This window comes from Natrix helvetica, assembly GCF_964273705.1.
Source record: "Natrix helvetica genome assembly, chromosome: 3".
Taxonomy (NCBI): Eukaryota; Metazoa; Chordata; class Lepidosauria; order Squamata; family Natricidae; genus Natrix; species Natrix helvetica.
In genome coordinates, this window is record NC_138549.1 from 126676969 (window position 1) to 126694711 (window position 17743).

At 42.7% G+C, this 17743-nt stretch overlaps 1 protein-coding gene across 1 annotated transcript in view; it reads right to left on the minus strand.

Annotated features, from left to right (window-relative positions):
• The window catches only part of LOC309389439 (uncharacterized protein), a 43932-nt gene that overhangs the window by 21670 nt on the left and 4519 nt on the right, over positions 1 to 17743 (minus strand). Inside the window, exons 2-6 of the mRNA XM_081947804.1 lie at positions 15437 to 15518; positions 12032 to 12138; positions 9331 to 9431; positions 8520 to 8572; positions 5887 to 5994 (exon numbers count right to left, since the gene is read on the minus strand). Of these exons, the coding sequence (XP_081803930.1) occupies positions 5887 to 5994; positions 8520 to 8572; positions 9331 to 9431; positions 12032 to 12138; positions 15437 to 15508 (441 nt within the window). The 5' untranslated portion in view covers positions 15509 to 15518. The remainder of the gene's footprint in view (positions 1 to 5886; positions 5995 to 8519; positions 8573 to 9330; positions 9432 to 12031; positions 12139 to 15436; positions 15519 to 17743) is intronic.

Below are 17743 nucleotides of genomic sequence, written 5' to 3' on the forward strand. Positions count from 1 at the left end.
CACCAGGCGAACCTGGTGGAATGCCCCCCTTGCCACGGCTGCCACATGGTCATCCATAGACAGCCGGGCATCTAGGAGGACGCACAAATTGCGCGCCCGCTCCACGGGGGCTAGTTGCTCGCCCCCGATGGCCAGCGATGGAATCAGCTGGTTGAACCGGGGGGCCGGTAGCCACAGCCACTCCATCTTGGAGGGGTTGAGTTTAAGTCTGTTGTCTCCCATCCAGACCCGTACGGCTTCCAAACACCGGGACATCACGTCAACGGCCTCGTTGGGGTGGTTCGGGATGGAGATGTACAGCTGCGTGTCATCAGCGTACAGATGGTATCCCACCCCAAAACCACGGATGATCTCACCCAGCGGTTTCATGTATGTGTTGAACAGGAGGGGCGAGAGGACCGGCCCCTGTGGCACCCCACAAGTGAGCGACCTTAGGGTCGACCTCTGCTCCCCTGCCAACACACATTGCGTCCGGTCAGAGAGGTAGGAGCAGAACCACCGTAAAACGGTGCCTCTTACCCCCAACCCCTCCAGCCGGCGCAATAGGATACCATGGTCGATGGTATCGAAAGCCGCTGAGAGGTCTAATAGAACCAGGATAGAGGAACAACCCCTATCCCTGGCTCTCCAGAGATCATCTACCAACGTGACCAAGGCCGTCTCTGTGCTGTGCCCGGGTCGGAAACCGGACTGGCGCGGGTCTAGATAATCAGTTTCCTCCAGGTGACGTGGGAACTGTATAGCAACCACACTCTCTACAACCTTTGCTAGAAAGGGAAGGTTGGAGAACAGGATGATAATTTGCTAGCTCAGTTGGGTCCAGAGAAGGCTTCTTGAGTAAGGGCCTCACAACCGCCTCTTTCAAGGCGGCTGGTAGGAACCCCTCGCTCAATGAAGCGTTCACTAGTCCCAAGAGCCAGCCTCGTGTAACCTCCCAGGATGCCAGTACAAGCCAGGAGGGACATGGGTCCAATAAACATGTGGTGGCTCGCAGTCGCCCACGCAACCTGTCTAAATTATCGGTGGCAACTGAGTCAAACTCCTCCCAGAATGGTCTCTCAAGACTGGCCTCGGACGTCTCCCCTGGATCACTGAAGGAGACCCACTCCCTCCGTATCTGAGCGATTTTATCCTGCAGATATTCCCCAAATTCCTCTGCCCTACCCTGCAAGGGGGCTTCCCACGGCCTCTGTGACAGAAGGGAGCGGGTCACCCGAAACAGGGCGGCAGGGCAGTTGTCTGCGGATGCAATGAGAGCGGCACAATATCGATGTTTGGCCACTCTCAATGCCACAAGGTATGTCCTTAAATAGGTTCTTACCTGTGTTCGGTCAGATTCGGAGCGAGAGGATCTCCATCTGTTCTCTAGGCGTCTCTTGTGGCGTTTTATCACCCTCAGCTCCTCAGTAAACCAAGGGGCCAGGGTGGATCTTTGCCACAGGAGAGGCCGCAAAGGCGCAACCCGGTCTACGGCCCCGGCGGCCGCACTATTCCATGCGGCTACCAGGTCCTCCGTCCGGGAACGGGTCAGGTCGACAGGAAGTGGCCCAAGCTCCGTCTGGAACCTATCCGGATCCATCAGGCGCCTGGGGCGGAACCATCTAGGACATTCCGGTTCCGCCTCCCCGTGGTGGGGGGTAGTGCCTGGGAAGTCAAGCCAGAGAAGTGAGTGATCTGACCATGACAGGGGTGTGATGACTAAGTCCCCTATTCCCAGATCACTCGTCCACTGGCCAGAGACAAAAACAAGATCCAGTGTGTGGCCTCCCTCGTGCATGGGGCCCTGAATTAATTGAGTCAGGTCCATGGCTGTCATGGAAGCCATGAACTCCCGAACCACCTTGGATGCTTCTCCCATCGATGGCAAGTTGAAATCCCCCATAACTAACAGTTTGGGGGTCTCGACTGCCATCTCTGCGATCAGCTCGAGGAGTTCGGGCAGGGCCGCTGATGTATAGCGAGGAGCCAAGTATACAATCAGCAGGCCCAACTGTCTGCCTGGGCCCCATCTCACGCCCAGAGACTCACACCCGGATGTCTGTGGCACAGTGAACTCTCTCGGTTCCAGACTCTCCCGTATGATCACCGCTACCCCACCACCCCTACCCTGGGCCCGTGGCTGATGGAATACACGGTAGCCCGGTGGGCACATTTCCACGAGGGGTAGACCTCCCTCATGGCCCAACCAGGTCTCCGTTATTCCTGCGAGGTCTGGCTCCCCCTCTGAAATCAGATCTTTTATGAGGGGGGCCTTGTTGACAACCGACCTCGCATTACACAGCATCAGCCTCAGGCCCTGGCTCTGTAGATCCTGACCACCTAGTATGCGGGGGTTGGTGCAAGTGACCGGGCGTGTCCAGCGACCACGGTCTCCCAACCGACTGCAAGCTTTTTGTCTGTCCTCGCACCCACCCCTCCCTACGACCGTTGGTATAACAAGGCCCTCTGTAGGAATGTTATTTCCCCCCCTCCCCCGCTCCGCTCGCTCCCCTCCTGACCACACCTGTTCGCCTGGCACTAATCCCATTCCTGGTCTGTTTAACCCTCCCCTCCCCTTTAGAGCCCCTTAAAACTGTTAAAAAACTTTTTATTAAAAAACCCCCTGAGCTTCCGTTTCCTCCACCTCTCTGGTTTAACAAACCCGTCATCAAGGTGGGCCCTTGAAAGGGCAGAGGGCCAGATCTGCGAGAGGGGGGACTCTCGCAGCAGCAGCAGATCTAACCTCGAATAAATCTTGTTACACACAGGGCCGCATACGTTTTTGGGTGCTGTGGTTGTTGTTCTGGTTTTATAGGCCGGGATTCCCTAAAAAAGGGGGGGTAGTTGTCCATCCAAAGGTGGAAAGGATGGGTGGTGAGTTCACCAGCTGGTCTGCGAATGGAGCTGAGGTGCAGTTCATAATGGGCGGTAATGGTAAAGCCCAAAGTCAGAGTGGTAAAGTTGGTAAAGTTGGTAGCTGAAAATAAGCGTGCGGAAGAAGCAAGAGGCAAGTTCTCCGGAAAGCAAAGCAAAAAACGGCGGGGTGAGAGTCAAAACCTTCGGCGTATGGCCACTCGCTTCTCCAGCGTCTCCCCTTCCACAGCCTGCCTTCGTCGCGAGTGGCCCTCCGCCTACTCGGCGACCCAAAGCCGTGTTCCGAGGCCCGCAGGACTGTTTTAATCTCCTCCACAGTCCTCCAAAGCTCTCCACAGTTCTCCTAAAGATCTTCCAGCGCCGTCCTGCGCCTCGGGCCTCATCCTCCCTCTCGCGGCCCACCCCGCTGGTCTGGTGCTTATGGCGGCCGAGGAGTTCGGCGCTCGGCGTCTCCAACCGCCCCTGCCCCCGCCACCTCCATACCGTCGCCATTTGGCCGCTCGGGTTGTTAGGGTCGCCCCCATCGCCGCTCCTGTCCTCATTGATCCTCCGCTCGCTCTATTTCTCTCCGTTCCCCACCACCTCGCTCAGAGACGTTCAAAAACGCTCGGAAAACACCAGCTCCGAACGCCTGCTCCGAACAGTGATCCCAGGTCCATCTCCAGCTGGGTGTTTTCCTACTCCCATCCGGCTATCCGACCACCCCGGTGTACCAACCTGGATCCAGGATGACGCCAGGGGTGGTTGCCAACAGACTCCCCCGACCCTCGAGGTAGAAACAGGGTCGGCAGCATCCCTACTTCCCAAAAAGCCCCCCGGATCCTGCGGAGCTTAGAGGCAAGCCGCCATTCCCCCAGGAAGCTCCTCCTCCAATATCCGGTCACATGGTGACCTGCTTTATGACCATCGGGACTTGCAATCAGAATTGCCAAGCTCAATTACATTTGTAACTTGAGGACTACCTGCACTCTCCTCTCCAGAAATGTCCTACCTTGCTGCAATCCTGTAAGTAAGTGGGTGAGTGTCTTACATTTATACTACTTACGATTCAGAATTATATATATTTATATTTAGTTATCAAGATTGTAGGTATGTATTTTATCTATAAGAGTTCCCTTGAAATGTTGCCTTTCTAGGTAATTTCTAGGATAAGATTAGGGGAGGGAAAGAGGGGAGAAGAAACAATTTGTAGGATAGAGATTGGCATGCAAGAACAGTTGGCCTCCTCCCTCCTTCCTAGTGTGGGGTACAATATAAGAAGCTGTAATTTTCCATAATATAGACTAGTATATAGCTTATTAAAAACATATTATACAATTTATATAAGGTTTATTCGTTGTTCAAATTGCCTAAAGTTAGTATCTTAACATATAGCCACACTACAGCCATGTTTACATTTTCTTACTGATAATTGCATGCCTGCCTCCCTCTCTCCTTCTCTCCACCAGAATGGCAGGAGAGTTTAATATATTGTAGCGTTTTTAGCTGCTCTTAAGTCTCCATAAACAAAGAGAATAGCCAGGTCTGACCTTGGGAAGGCTAAGAATGCATTTAATCCAAACTTGCTTTGACGTCTCTCTCAAATGTTTCTTTTACTTGAGTGATGCTCTTTTTTTATGGCTATGTTATAATTCTTGTGAAGCAAGGTAACTGATAAGGGAGTATCAAAGAAGTAAGAGATGAGAGGAGTGAATGTTTAGCAAGGTTGGGTGACAATAAGAGCTTACCAAACTTTAAACATAACAGATTCTAGGGCAGCGCAGAAAGCATGTGACCAGACTGGGGCTATCAACTTGGCCTGGAAATGAATAATGTGGCATAAGCTGACAAGGGTAGGATGATTATAAAAGTATGCTTTTTCATTACTTGGGTGTTGTCATTTGCCTGTGTATATTGAGGACTGTGTATATTGCCTGAAGCTTTTGCAAAAGCTTCAATAAAATTCTTTTGTATTCCAACAACTTTGAGTGAGTTTTACTCCTCACACTAGTGTTACCATTAGCATTAACTTTTAATTTAATAGCTAATAGCTAATTTAACTTTTACTAGGGTTTCCTGATACTATAATTCCATCACCAGCCATACTGCAGTTTTCCTAATTCTTTAAACCAAATGTCTAAACCCAAAGGTAAAAATACCAAATAAGTTTGAATGGGATCAAATGGCAAGTAATCAATCAAGATTACTCATTAATCTGAATGATTAATCATTCAGCTAACGAAGGTATGTAGGAAGCACACCACAATAGTAATGGGAGAGTTTAACTACCCTGACATCAACTGGGGAACAAACTCTGCACCAAGTGGAAGATCCAACAGGTTCCTAACAAACCTAGCAGACAACTTTGTTTTCCAAAAAGTAGAGAAGGGAACAAGGGGATCAGCCATATTGGACTTAATTCTCACTAACAGAGAGGAAATGATAGAAGGTGTTGAAGCCATAGGAACCCTTTTCCATTTTCTATGGAAATTACATTATTGACCAGTCACTAATATGCTAAAAGTGTTCAAAAAATTGAAACTGATCAACTTTACATATATTTGAATATGAATTATGGTTTGAACTGAATCCCCTTCCCCTCCCTCCCCATCTCTCCTCCTTCATCATATTCATCTTATGCTATGCTTATTCCTGGAAATCCTAGCAGCTTATAATATGCACAGAAGTGTATGCAGTAACTAACCTCTAGTTACACAGACAAGAAGAATCAGGGTGGGCCAGTTTTAAAAGGCAGCACTGATTAGCTACTTGTTTTCAAGTCCAGTTCAAGATACAAGAACTTACTTTTAAAGAACTGAACAATTTTGAACCTAAATGCCTTAAGGAATATCTCTCCCTATATTTTTATACATCCAATTAAAATCTACTTTGGCAAGGAATTTAAAATGTGAAGTCCACACATCTTAAATTGCCAAGGTTGAGAAAAACATTGTTTAAGGACAAAGTATAGAAGTTAGCATTGCCAACATATTTTTATGGTTTGGAAGCTCATCATCTTATTATATAAATATTCTATTTTTTTCCTATTATTACCTTGGATGGGACATCTTTTTTCACTGAAGTTGCAGTATTTTCCTTGTCCTGTTTAAATTTCTTGACATCTTCTGCCTGTTCTTTTACTTTCTCAAATGTTTTCTTTGGCTGCAACAGAAGAGTCTCACATGATGGACATTTATTATATATAGACATTCTCTTTTTATTGTTCTGGCACCTAATGACCAGATAGGTTATTTAGGATTCAAGACAATAAACACAGTCATAGAACAAAGTGCTTGAAAGTTGATTAAAAAGAATGTATACCCATATGTCCTTCCTGCTAACAGGAACTGTAAAAAGGATCCTTTCTCATACCAGCTGGAACACTGCACCTCCCAGGTAGTTAGTTCTACAATGGAGTTCCCATCGCATCCTAGCTGCTCTTGGCTTACATATGTTTTCGTAAGTGAGGGAGATTAATCTGATTGCCTGCCCAGAACAATGTGTTTTTTCTTGGTATCTATCAACTCATCCTTCCTTTTGACGTCATGCATTTGTTCATAATAATAAGGACAAGATAAACAGCATAAAGTCTAGGACATAAAATGCATGTCAACTTTGAAGCTGGCCTGATTGAGGCAACTGGGTGTATGTATCAAGGTCAGTGCAAGGTAAAGCTGCTAGTAGGCGTGCAAAAGAAATACAGAGTGCAAAGGCAAATGGGTGATATAGGATAATATAGAGTTTATATAAGGTTATCAGAGAAAAAGTAGATCACACCACTATGTGCCTCCACACCATTACTTTCTCGTAAACACTACAACTATACAGGTAGTCTTTGGCTTATGACCCCAATTGGCATTAGAATTGCCATTACTAAACCAGGAGGTTAAGTGAAGCTCACCTGATTTTATTATCTTTTTTGCCCTGGTTGTTAAATGAATCACTACAATTAAGTGAATTACATGATCGTTAAACAAATCCTGTTTTCCCTCATTGACTTTGCTTGTTGGAAGCCAGCTGGGAAGGTCGCAAGTGGCAACCACCTGACCCGTTAAGGATATAACTGTCAGATTGAGTTTCTTGGGGGGATTCTCGCCACCAGTGTGGAAGCTGCAAAAAATTTTCTGTACACCCTTTTACCCTTCCCTATATATTTTAAAACCAATAAAAATTTTGCAATAAAAAAAGGATATAACTGTCATAAATCCTTGCCAGTTGCCAAGTGCTCAAATTTTGATCACTTGTCTATAGGGATGCTGAAATGTCATATGTACAAGAACCAATCATAGGTCGTTTTTTTTCAGCATCATTGTAACTTCCAACAGTCACTAAATGAATGGTTGTATGTATTATAACCACAACTGAGTCCAACATTTCCATTGTTAAGACAAGTTATTAAAAATATGTTGTCCATTTTACCACCTTTCTTGCCCCAGTTGTTAAGTGAATCACTGCAGTTTTTAAGTTAGTAATATGATTGTTAAATGAATCTGGCTTCCCCATTGACTTTGCTTGTCAGAAGGTTGCAAAAGGTGATCACATGACCCGCAAACATCATGAATACATGCTAGTTGCCAAGTGTCTGAATTCTGATCATGTGACCACAGGGATACTGCAACAATTGTAAGAGTGAGAAACAGGTGAGAAAAGGTAGTAAGCACAAAGACTGATCTAAGTCACCTTTTTCAGTGCCATTGTAACTTTGACCGTCACTAAACAAATGGTTGTAAGCCAAGGACTACCTGTAATCTCTTTTGCTTAGGCCTTTATGTCTAGCATCCTTAAGTGAAATAGTTGTTTGGCTTTGCTTGTAATTTCCAAACATTAAGACACATAATTATTTGAGGCACAGAAACAGGGAAGTAGTTAAGAAAGCAATAGTAACTGCTCTAAACAATTATTTAATGATCACAAGCTGCCATTATAATACTGTATGTATCTTTAAGCGGCATTTGTCTTTGTTTGTATCTTTTTGAGTGCTCCTCACTAAGACACCAGCACTGTATTTTCCTTCATGTAAGAGCAAAAGATTGCTTGTTTTTCAACTGGCATACAACGGTGTCCACGACAAACTTCACTACATCAAAATGAGGTGCAAATACTGCAATTATATAACGGCATAATGAGACTTGAGATATGTACATACCATATTTTTCCGAGTATAAGATGCACTCCCCCCCCCCAAAGAGGGTGAGGGATGATTTTCATGGGGGCAAAAGAGGGACTTGGCACCGAAGGCTCCACTCTCGTCTTCCTATCTATAGCCGTAGGCATTGAAAGCCTGGCTTTCTCACAGCAAGGCCCGATAGAGACGTAGCACTTCAGTCCTCCTGGACGCTGCCATCTCATAAACACGCTGGCGGGCTTCCCAGCAAGCCCCCTCCGGCTTTGCTGCCTTGGTCTGTTTGCTGCAAGGACGCTTGCCAGATGAATGCCGATGGATGCTAATAGGCAGAGGCAAAAAATTTTTTTCTTGTTTTCCTCTCCAAAAATTAAGGTGTGTCTTATACTCCGAAAAATATGGCAAATCATGGCAAAAGTATGGTATTATCATGCATATCTCAGTATTTGCTCCCCTTTCCTCCCCAGATATCCATGAACGTACATACAGTATGAGAAATTGTCTGGATATATTTGATGTAAAAATACACACTGTTCCTGAAGAAGAATTATTATTTATTTCTTACCGGCACATTGTTTAAGAAGCGAGAACTTGATGGGTTTTGAAAATTACCTCTTCCTGCAGAAAGAGAAACAGTTAAATGAAATTAGGAAGTTTCCAATGAATTCTGTGAAGTAAGAGAGAAACATTTGGAAAAGCTTTGTTTGACAGTATTTTTCTTTTCAGAGTACCTGAAAGAATACTGAGGTCTCAGTCATGCACATGTATATGGTTGTGCTGAAAGTTAAATATAGTAGAGGAGAGGAAGCATCCAAAGAGTTAAAAGAAACAGATTTAAATTTTGCTGGTTTTTTTGGCTACTATACTGGAACCATGAAAAGGAAAGTTCCTCCCTTAAAACATAAGTGCCGCTTTCCTGAACAGGAGATTGTTGGCACTTTTTAAAAATTGAATCCTGGATTGAGAAATCATGGAAATAATAATGGACAGTCCATTAGAGCATGTGCTGTAACACCTACTGGTTTTAAGGCAGTATCTGCTATATATTTGGTAAATAGATTTCTATAAAGATCAATTTATATTTTCATTTATCCTCTTTGACATTGTCTACAGATTGTTTATTTTCATTACATTCTTATCCATGGTTAAATGAGCCATGGTTGACTCGGTAGATAGATAGATAGATAGATAGATAGATAGATAGATAGGTAGGTAGGTAGGTAGGTAGGTAGGTAGGTAGGTAGGTATAAATAAATGATATATTTTGTTAGTGATTATACTTATTCATAAGCTACATTTTTCTGTAGCATTTGGAGGCTTCCTCCTCTTTCATTCTCTTTTGCTTGGAGTTCGTACCAGTCTTTTAACTCACAAACCTTTTGATGAGGTCTTTTTAAATCTTCTAGAAGGACGACCACGGTAAGGACGCCTACGGTAGGAACCTTGGGTGTAGCTATCAAAACCGACATCGTAGGGCCTGCAGAAGTACAAACAAACATAGGCCTCATTCTACAGTACTTGCCTTCATTTCTTTTAAAAATGCAGGTAGCCCTTGACTTATAACCAGTCACTTAGCAACCGTTTGAAATTATGACAGTTCTGCCAAGAGCAACTTATAAACCAGTTTCAAAGTTATGACCACTGAAGTTTTTCCGCAGTTGTTCACTCATATGACTGACGTCAGGGACACTTCCCCCATCTATCTCACCCACCCATCCCACCGGATTCCTGCAGGCCTTGGTCTGTTGCCAACGAAGCACTCAAGGGAGGCCAAAGTTGCGTAGCAGATGGTAACGGCACACAAAGGACAGTTGCAGCTCATAGGACTCAGCATACCTCTCATCCAGCCACCCAAGGGCTTCCCTCTGTCCCTCAGGTTCCCCACAGGCCTCAGGCTGCTCCCAACCCAAGGGAGTCTAAAGCCAGGGTGCAGACTCTTCTGAAACACAGTTGCAGCTCATAAACTTCAGCCTACTTTCCATCCTTCCAAATACTTCCAGGACTCGGCCTGCTGCTCAGCTAGCTCCATGGACCAGCAGCAACTTATCTTTCTGTTTTTTACAGAGGTGCCCAGCTGATGTGATGCAAGGCCCAGCTTTATCACAGATGCTGCCTGTCTCATGGTAACTTTGTGCTATTCTGCAAGCAGGTACTTTGGTTGTCAGCCTGTAGGGGACTCCTTTTTTTAGGGAGTCTCCAGTTTGTGGAGTTTCTGAAGCCTTTGAACTACAGGGTCTTCTCGGTGTAGATTACTGCGTTCACAGTTCCTCTCAGATTAATTATGAAAAATCCTTACAATCTCTCTTTTACCATTTTCATAATTTGTTCCCAAACTTTTACTGCTATTCCCAATTACATATGCTAAAAACTAGAAGTAAAAACTAGAAGTTCAGAAATGTTTACTAAATGTCTTTTTTCTGGAAGACTCACTAAATGATGCCTTTCAACTTGACACATAATGGTTCTTATACACGATCGATGGTATTCTTTCTATAGGGTAGAGATTATGTTTCTTGAACTATACCACATTGCTCAGTTTCTGTCTGGGTGTTTGAGCAACATGGTATATGCAGTACAATACAGTGAGCCACGTGCAGATCTGTACATTGGGGAAACAAAACAACCACTTCATAAACGCATGGCTCAACATAGGAGAACAAACACATCAGGACTAGATTCAGCAGTCCATCTGCATTTTAAAAGACAAAAGCCACTCTTTTGAAAACAACAAAGTCCATATTTTGGACAGAGAGAAATGCTAGTTTAAAAGAGAGGTTAAAGGGGCCATCAATGTCAAAATTGAACAGCCTTCTCTCAACAGAGGAGGAGGGATACGACATCATTTATCTCCAGTCTACAAGACAGTCGTTTCAATAGTTCCAAGGTGGCTCCACACACATTTGCACCACTCAGGTGACCCTGATGACACAGATAAACTTCCAGGTGACCTTAATGTCCTTCTAAAAGAATGCAAATTACCAGCTGTCTGCAAGGAGTATAAATCCCTCCATTCCCCACCATCCAGTCAGAGTTGAAGAAGCTTCTTGGATGAGAAGCAAAATGACTTCAAAGAAAAACCAGAAAGTCCAATTGCTTCTTGAAAAAGCACCTTTGGGACAACCATGACCTGGATGACTACGAATCTCCATAGACACTCTCTAGTGCAGCGATGGCGAACCTTTTTTGACTCGCTTGCCATAAGCGGGGGAGCGCAGGGGGGTCGTGCACAGGCGTGCTGCGCCCATAATGCAACGTGCAACCCACCCAGTGCACATGAGGTGCTCCCCCCCATTTTGTGCATGCTTTGTCGCCCTCCCTAGACTCCAGAGGCTTTAGAGGAGCCTGGGGAGGGCGAAAACAGCCTCCCCCTGCCGGAAGCCCTCCGGAGGCTTCAGGTACCTTAAGGAGGCTTTCCTGAAGCCCCCGGAGGACTAAAAATGACCCTACGAGCAAACCAGAAGTGACTTCCGGTTTGCTCGTAGGGTCGGTTTAAGTCCTCCAGAGGCTTCAGGGACCTTCAGGTGGCTTCCCTGAAGCCTCTGGAGGACTAAACGGCCCTACGAGCAAACTGGAAGTCTGTTCCCGAACTTCTGGTTTGCCCATAGGGCTGGGTTTTTGCGCTCTGGAGGCTTCAGGGAAGCTCCTGAAGCCTCAGGAGGGCCTCTGGGGAGGCGTGGGAGGCTCTTTTCTCCCTCCCCAGGCTCCTATAAAGCTTCTGGAGCCTGGGGAGGGTGAAAAATGGCTTTAAAAAAGGCTGAACTCAGCTGGCCAGCACACGCATGCGCACTGGCCAGCTGACAGGGCAACACCTCGCGTGCCCTGACAAATGGCTCCATGTGCCACCTGTGGCACACGTGCCACAGGTTTGCCATCCTGGCTCTAGTGAAAAACTATTTGCCAATGCTTGTTAAATAAATAGTGCTATGTGGCTTTTATTTATTTATGCTTTACTGCTTTTTATTCTGCTATTTTTAAGAAATTGAAAGTAGCTTCATGCTTTTTTTAAAACAACCAACAATAACCAAAACTACCTAGAAAAGATGTAATTAAATAATGTAAGCTGAAGAAGTAACATACCCCTCTTGCTCTGGATGGTGTTGGTTCCACCATGGAGGGGGTCCCTCTGGAAACTGATTCTGTGGCATGTCCCAAGTATCCAGCCAAAAGTTTTCATTTGGCATATGCTGGGTAATTAAAAAATAAGTATTATTCACAATCGTGATTAATCTAGAAATCTTTTATACAGGTAACAAAAGTCATATTATTGAGAAAATGGCAGATTATTATTTCTGGTTGTCCAACAAAGTAGCAGTTTCAGCTTGACAGTATTATTGCACAATGCAAATATTCAATAAGCAATGCTTATGGCTCAGGCGTAGTCTATTAAATTAACTGCTTTGAAATGCTAAACTCCTAAAATCATATTGCTACTTGAGGGCCATAAATTACAATATTAACTAGAAGTAAACAACCTCTGAGGGAGTGATGTATAAATTGAAGAGAAATTGGTGGGTTGAGAGCTTTTTAAAAAATTAGGCAAGCCTGTATTTCTTACCTAAAATAGTTTCTGGCTACCAGTAGACCTTAAATTTCTAATATTTCCTCTCCAAATCATTGCTAAAAGATGCCATATTGTAATAAGGAATCTTATTTCTTCATTTAGGAAAAATTACAAACTAAACATCAGTATGAAGTCATAGTGTAAGTGATAAACTTTTGTAACACAAAAGGGAAGGAACTGTACTAGCAGCAAGAACAGGTTCTCAGAAAAGTGTTTATTGGGCTGAAACAAACGATTATGACACATGGTTTATATAGTAATATGTGAGATATGCTCAATATGCTTGTCTGGATATGTTTGCATAATTTAATGAACAATTTATATTTTAATTAACTTCCAACAAGATACAGTGCCATTAGCAATTTAAGCATGGCATCAACATCAATGTTAGCATTGTATAATTTTATTAAAATTACTCATAATATTCCCTACTGCAGTGTCATATTGAATGGCTTTGAAAGGGTTAACATTTTAGAATACATAATGTCAGAAAATAAGGGTAGAAAACAAAACCAACATCAACAAAACAGCTCAAGAAATAATTTTTTGGACATTCACATCTTATCACTGGCATATCAAACGCCTGCAAACAGGAAAACAGATCCTTGTAAAATGAGGATGCTGACTGGAAAGACAAACATCTTACAATGACAGCTTTGAATTGTGTAGGGCAATTTTGCCAAACAACTGGCAAACTGAAAAAGATGTGAAACAAAACATTCCAGTGGAGATTCTCTATCAGATAGAGTGCTCTGAGCTAGACACACATCACCAATTCTAGTTGTAAGAGTCAAATGTGTGAGCAGAGGAATGAGCATGAGGGAAAGTGAGAGCACAAATGTTTCATTCCATTGAAGTTTTGTAATCTCTGGAGGCTCATAACTGACTAAAAGATCATGCCATCAATTTTGGGATGACTTTTAGTGACCAAACAGATTTTCTCCATCATAATCTGCCTCTAACCTAGTCTTTCAATTTTTCCAACAGTGCATTTGTCATTACTATACTGTACTGGGGAAGGAGACACTAAGACAGGTAATTTTCTTTAGTTCTCCGTAATGTTGTCTTCCAATAATAATATCCCATTAAGTCATCATCTACAAGGAGGGTTTATTTTTTGATCACTGAGTCTCATTTCTCATATCTTCTCTGCAACTTCATGGCAGTGATATAAGTCACTGGTCTTGGAATGGAATCATTCTGATATCTTTTTCTTTGTGTTAGATTTTTTCATTTCATTCATTAGTTATGTAATAAACAGTCACTGGGCTACGTTACTGAAGGCTGATTTCTGTTCAAGACATACACATTGTTTGGTCAGATTCTGCATTTTTGCAAAACCAAGGAAAACCTGCCTAAAAAACTTTGGTAATTCCGAATTGATATAGGGAATGGCTTTCTTCTCCACTTATCACAGCACTAGACAAGTAAAAAAAAATCTTAACCCTAGAAAACTCTACAATGCCTTAATGTAGTCTCAAATCAAACATCTAGTCACTATAAGCAAAAAGATCATAGTTTAAGCAATTAAACTAAATATCTGTGAAAACCTAGTTTGAATTTTTAAAATTTTCCCAGAACTTTCATCACATAGATCTATTGATGAATTTGAAATAAATTGATCCACTGTTCAGAAGACATTGTAGTTATGTATCATTTGCTGTGAAAAATTGCCAGAAGATTCTCTTGCTATGTGTATGTAAGAACATAACTGAAATTCCATTATATATCTGAAGCCTATGTGGCACAACAAGAAGCATATTCTCTACTCTCACTATTTCAAAAAGATAGAAGACATAAAAGAAAGGAATGTATAGATGTACAACTGTCTTCATATTAATATAAAAGCAAGTTGAATACCATAAATAATTTTCTCTTTGCTAAGCAGAGAGAAAACAGCAGCGGAGCTGTTGTGGCTATAGTTTTTATCACAGCAGAGTTTGCACAGGGTGGTACACCCAAATATTTTATCTAAATCTAAAACAACCTTGAGAAGGGGTAATATTTATCTTATGTTACTGCCTCCTGCCACATTGTTTTTTAAAAGGAGCCAGCAGCACTCAAAACATTAAATAAAAAAGCACTTGCTATCACAAAATAGAAATATTATTACATATTTATACTGTACATCACCATTAATTTGTAGAACTCAAGTGGATAACTTATATATAATATTGCCATCTCATTCTTTTCTCTATCATACAACCTATGAAGTGGATTGGGCTGAGCGAGTGACTGGCCCAAAGTTATCCAGCTGTCTTATATATAACAATAAGCCAGAATTGCTGAAAATAATGGCTTGGAATTACTGAATGTCATGCAGCTGCATTCTACGAAAACTGGTACACCTGAAGTAAATTATAACCTATCAAAAATATATAGCTTCCATACTACATCTCAGCTTAGATTCTGAGAGCTTTCTCCTCTAATAGGTTGAACTTCAGAAGCCAACATCAACAAAATATGTCAGATTCAAAATAAATGGATTTGAGGTTATTTTCATGGCTATTCTGAATCTCTGATATGATGTTGAAAATCAGTTCAAAACAATCTCTATAGGAAAACTCAAGGTTGAGAGGGGAAGAAGAGAAAGCATCTTAAAATGTTGAACAAGTGCCCTGTGTTCCACCAAATGTTAGAACAGTGATAAGGAGTCTCTGAGCCTCAACTAAATGTGTGTGAGCAGGCGCAGTACATCACTTGCTGATAAGGCCTATGACCTGTGCAGTAACTCATTGGTTCGGCTAGCAAACAACGCAGTGACAGTCCAATCTCTTCTTGAAAGACTCAAGTGATGAAGCTCCCACAACTTCCAAAGACAAGCTGTTCCATTGGTTGATTGTTCTCACTGTCAGAAAGTTCCTCCTTATTTCTAGGTTGAATCTCTCCATGGTCAGTTTCCATCCATTATGAAAACTTACATTCTGGTTAAACCACTGATCATGATATCTTCTACGGAGCCTTGGTCTTCGTGGGAAAAAGCCCCTGTCCATATTTCAAGGCCTGTGTGGAATTAAAAATAATACCGTTTATCAGCATTATATTTAGATACATTCTGTTTAGAAGTCTTCTAAACAGTAATGCACAGGAATTTATGGCTAATGTCACTACGCAAATATCTTTCTACAGCAGTGTTTCTCAAACATTCTGTAATCATGGCCCAATAACCATACAAAAAATGAAGGACCCCCCCCCCCCGATTAAACAATCATCCATCTCCCCACATATTGTCCTTAAGAAATGTTTACTTGTGTATAGTATGCCCTGACATCTTCTCCATCTTAAAAGGCTTTTTAAAATTAAATTTTATACCAAAACAGTCAATTCAAAATTAAATTTGTGCCTCTTGAGGAAGGCTTGTAGCAGAGAGTGGATGCTAGTTCAGTTAGATAGGCGATGGAAGTGTGGGGGCTGAGACAGAGAGTGGGCTCTGCTCTTGATAATTAACCATTGGTGAACACAGATGTCAAGAGCTTGGAGCCCCTGCCAAGGCACATAAGAAACTTCACACAGGAATTATAGTAAAATTACTGTTATTTATCATCATGCAATAACTTGAGCTTGTTATATGCACATATTCACACATTTAACGTGTTTACTATTTTGTGCTCAAATATCACCACACTTAGACAGTACTCATGATGCTGTGGGAAACCCTCATTCCTGAAAGAATGAAATATTTTGGGAAATATTTTAAAAGGCACAATATTATTTCCCCTAAAGGAGAGATAGGGAAACATGTTTTTAGAGGCAGAAAGCAGCCACCAGTCTTTCTTAATAGTCCACAGCAGATGCCAGCACTTAAGGAGATAAAGAGCTTATTCAAAGAAGCCAACTATCTGGATGGCTCCATTCATAAGAAAAGCAAATATCCATTCAAATCCATTCAAGACAGGATATTTCAAAACTCCTTGCAGCAAGACAGCTAACATAAGCAGAATGGTAGGATTACAACAAGCAGCCCCTCGCCCAAGATCCAACACAGGACAAAAGCCATTAGCCACAATAGGAATTGCCCAACACCCTTTCAGAACACAACCCCCTTCATTGCACCACACCCAGAGCAATCCAAACCAAGTCACAGAAGCATATAAAGATCAATTCACTCATTCAACCATTTGGTCAGCTACCCCAGAACCACAAACCCTGGTGGTTCTGTTCATCTATAAATGGACCTTCTTTCCAATCAATTTCCAGCCTTCATTTTATCTCCAGCGTCTTTCTCCCAGCTTGGGAACTGAACCAGATAAATTTTCCTTCCAACAATAGTTTAAGTTTAACAAACAGATTGTAGGAAGTTATCACCCTGTTGTAGAAAAGAAGGGACTAGGCCAAGCTCTTCAATGCAGGAAAGGTTTTATTATGCATAGGTTCAAACAGCCATAACATAGCTAATCGTTTGAACCCCGAAGGGTTTACAAAAGCATACTCTTATACTCCAAATTGCGTATACATTATCTGGGTGTTACCTTTGACATATATGGTCCTAAGAGGAACTGAAAAACGCCTAGTCCAGACATTTGGTTAAATATAAGACAAGAAAAGGGAGTTACACGCATCTCAAGGATTGTGCAGACATTATTATATTCTATCCATGGGATTTGGGGTAGAAAGCAGAAGTGAACAACAGGATGCATCCGTCTGGGTCAGTCTGCACTGCTATAAATAAAAATACCATATGTCATCTCAGCAACTCCTTCCTGGTAGAAGGAGGAACTTTAGCCTTGACCAAAGTCCGGGGCCTTTAATAGCCTGAACCAAAGTTTTGGCCTAGCTCAACCCAGCCCACTCCCAGAAAAATGAAATATCCTAGGAAATATTGAAAAGGCAGAATATTATATTTTCCTGGATGTGAAAAAGGGAAAAACACATTTTAAACACAAAGTAAATTCCTGCAGCTTCCTGCCCATCCCCACTTTGTCAATGGGCCATTAAGAAGGCCAAGCTAGTCCACTTTACATAATAAAGAGTTCTCCCCATCAGCTTCAGGGGGATGGGAATGAAGGCATGATAATATAAGCCTTTACTCAACTGACCACATGGCATCTGAACTCAACAAAACCTGGATTCAAAACTCAGCCTAGAGGGTTGCCCTTGCATGGGCCCATGTGAGTCTGACAACCAATCAGAATACATTTCTTACACAGGAACAGGAAACAAATAGGTGGGGCCGAACAGATTATAAAAAGTTCTGCAAGACCTTCTTCAGTCTCTTCTCTTCTTTTCCC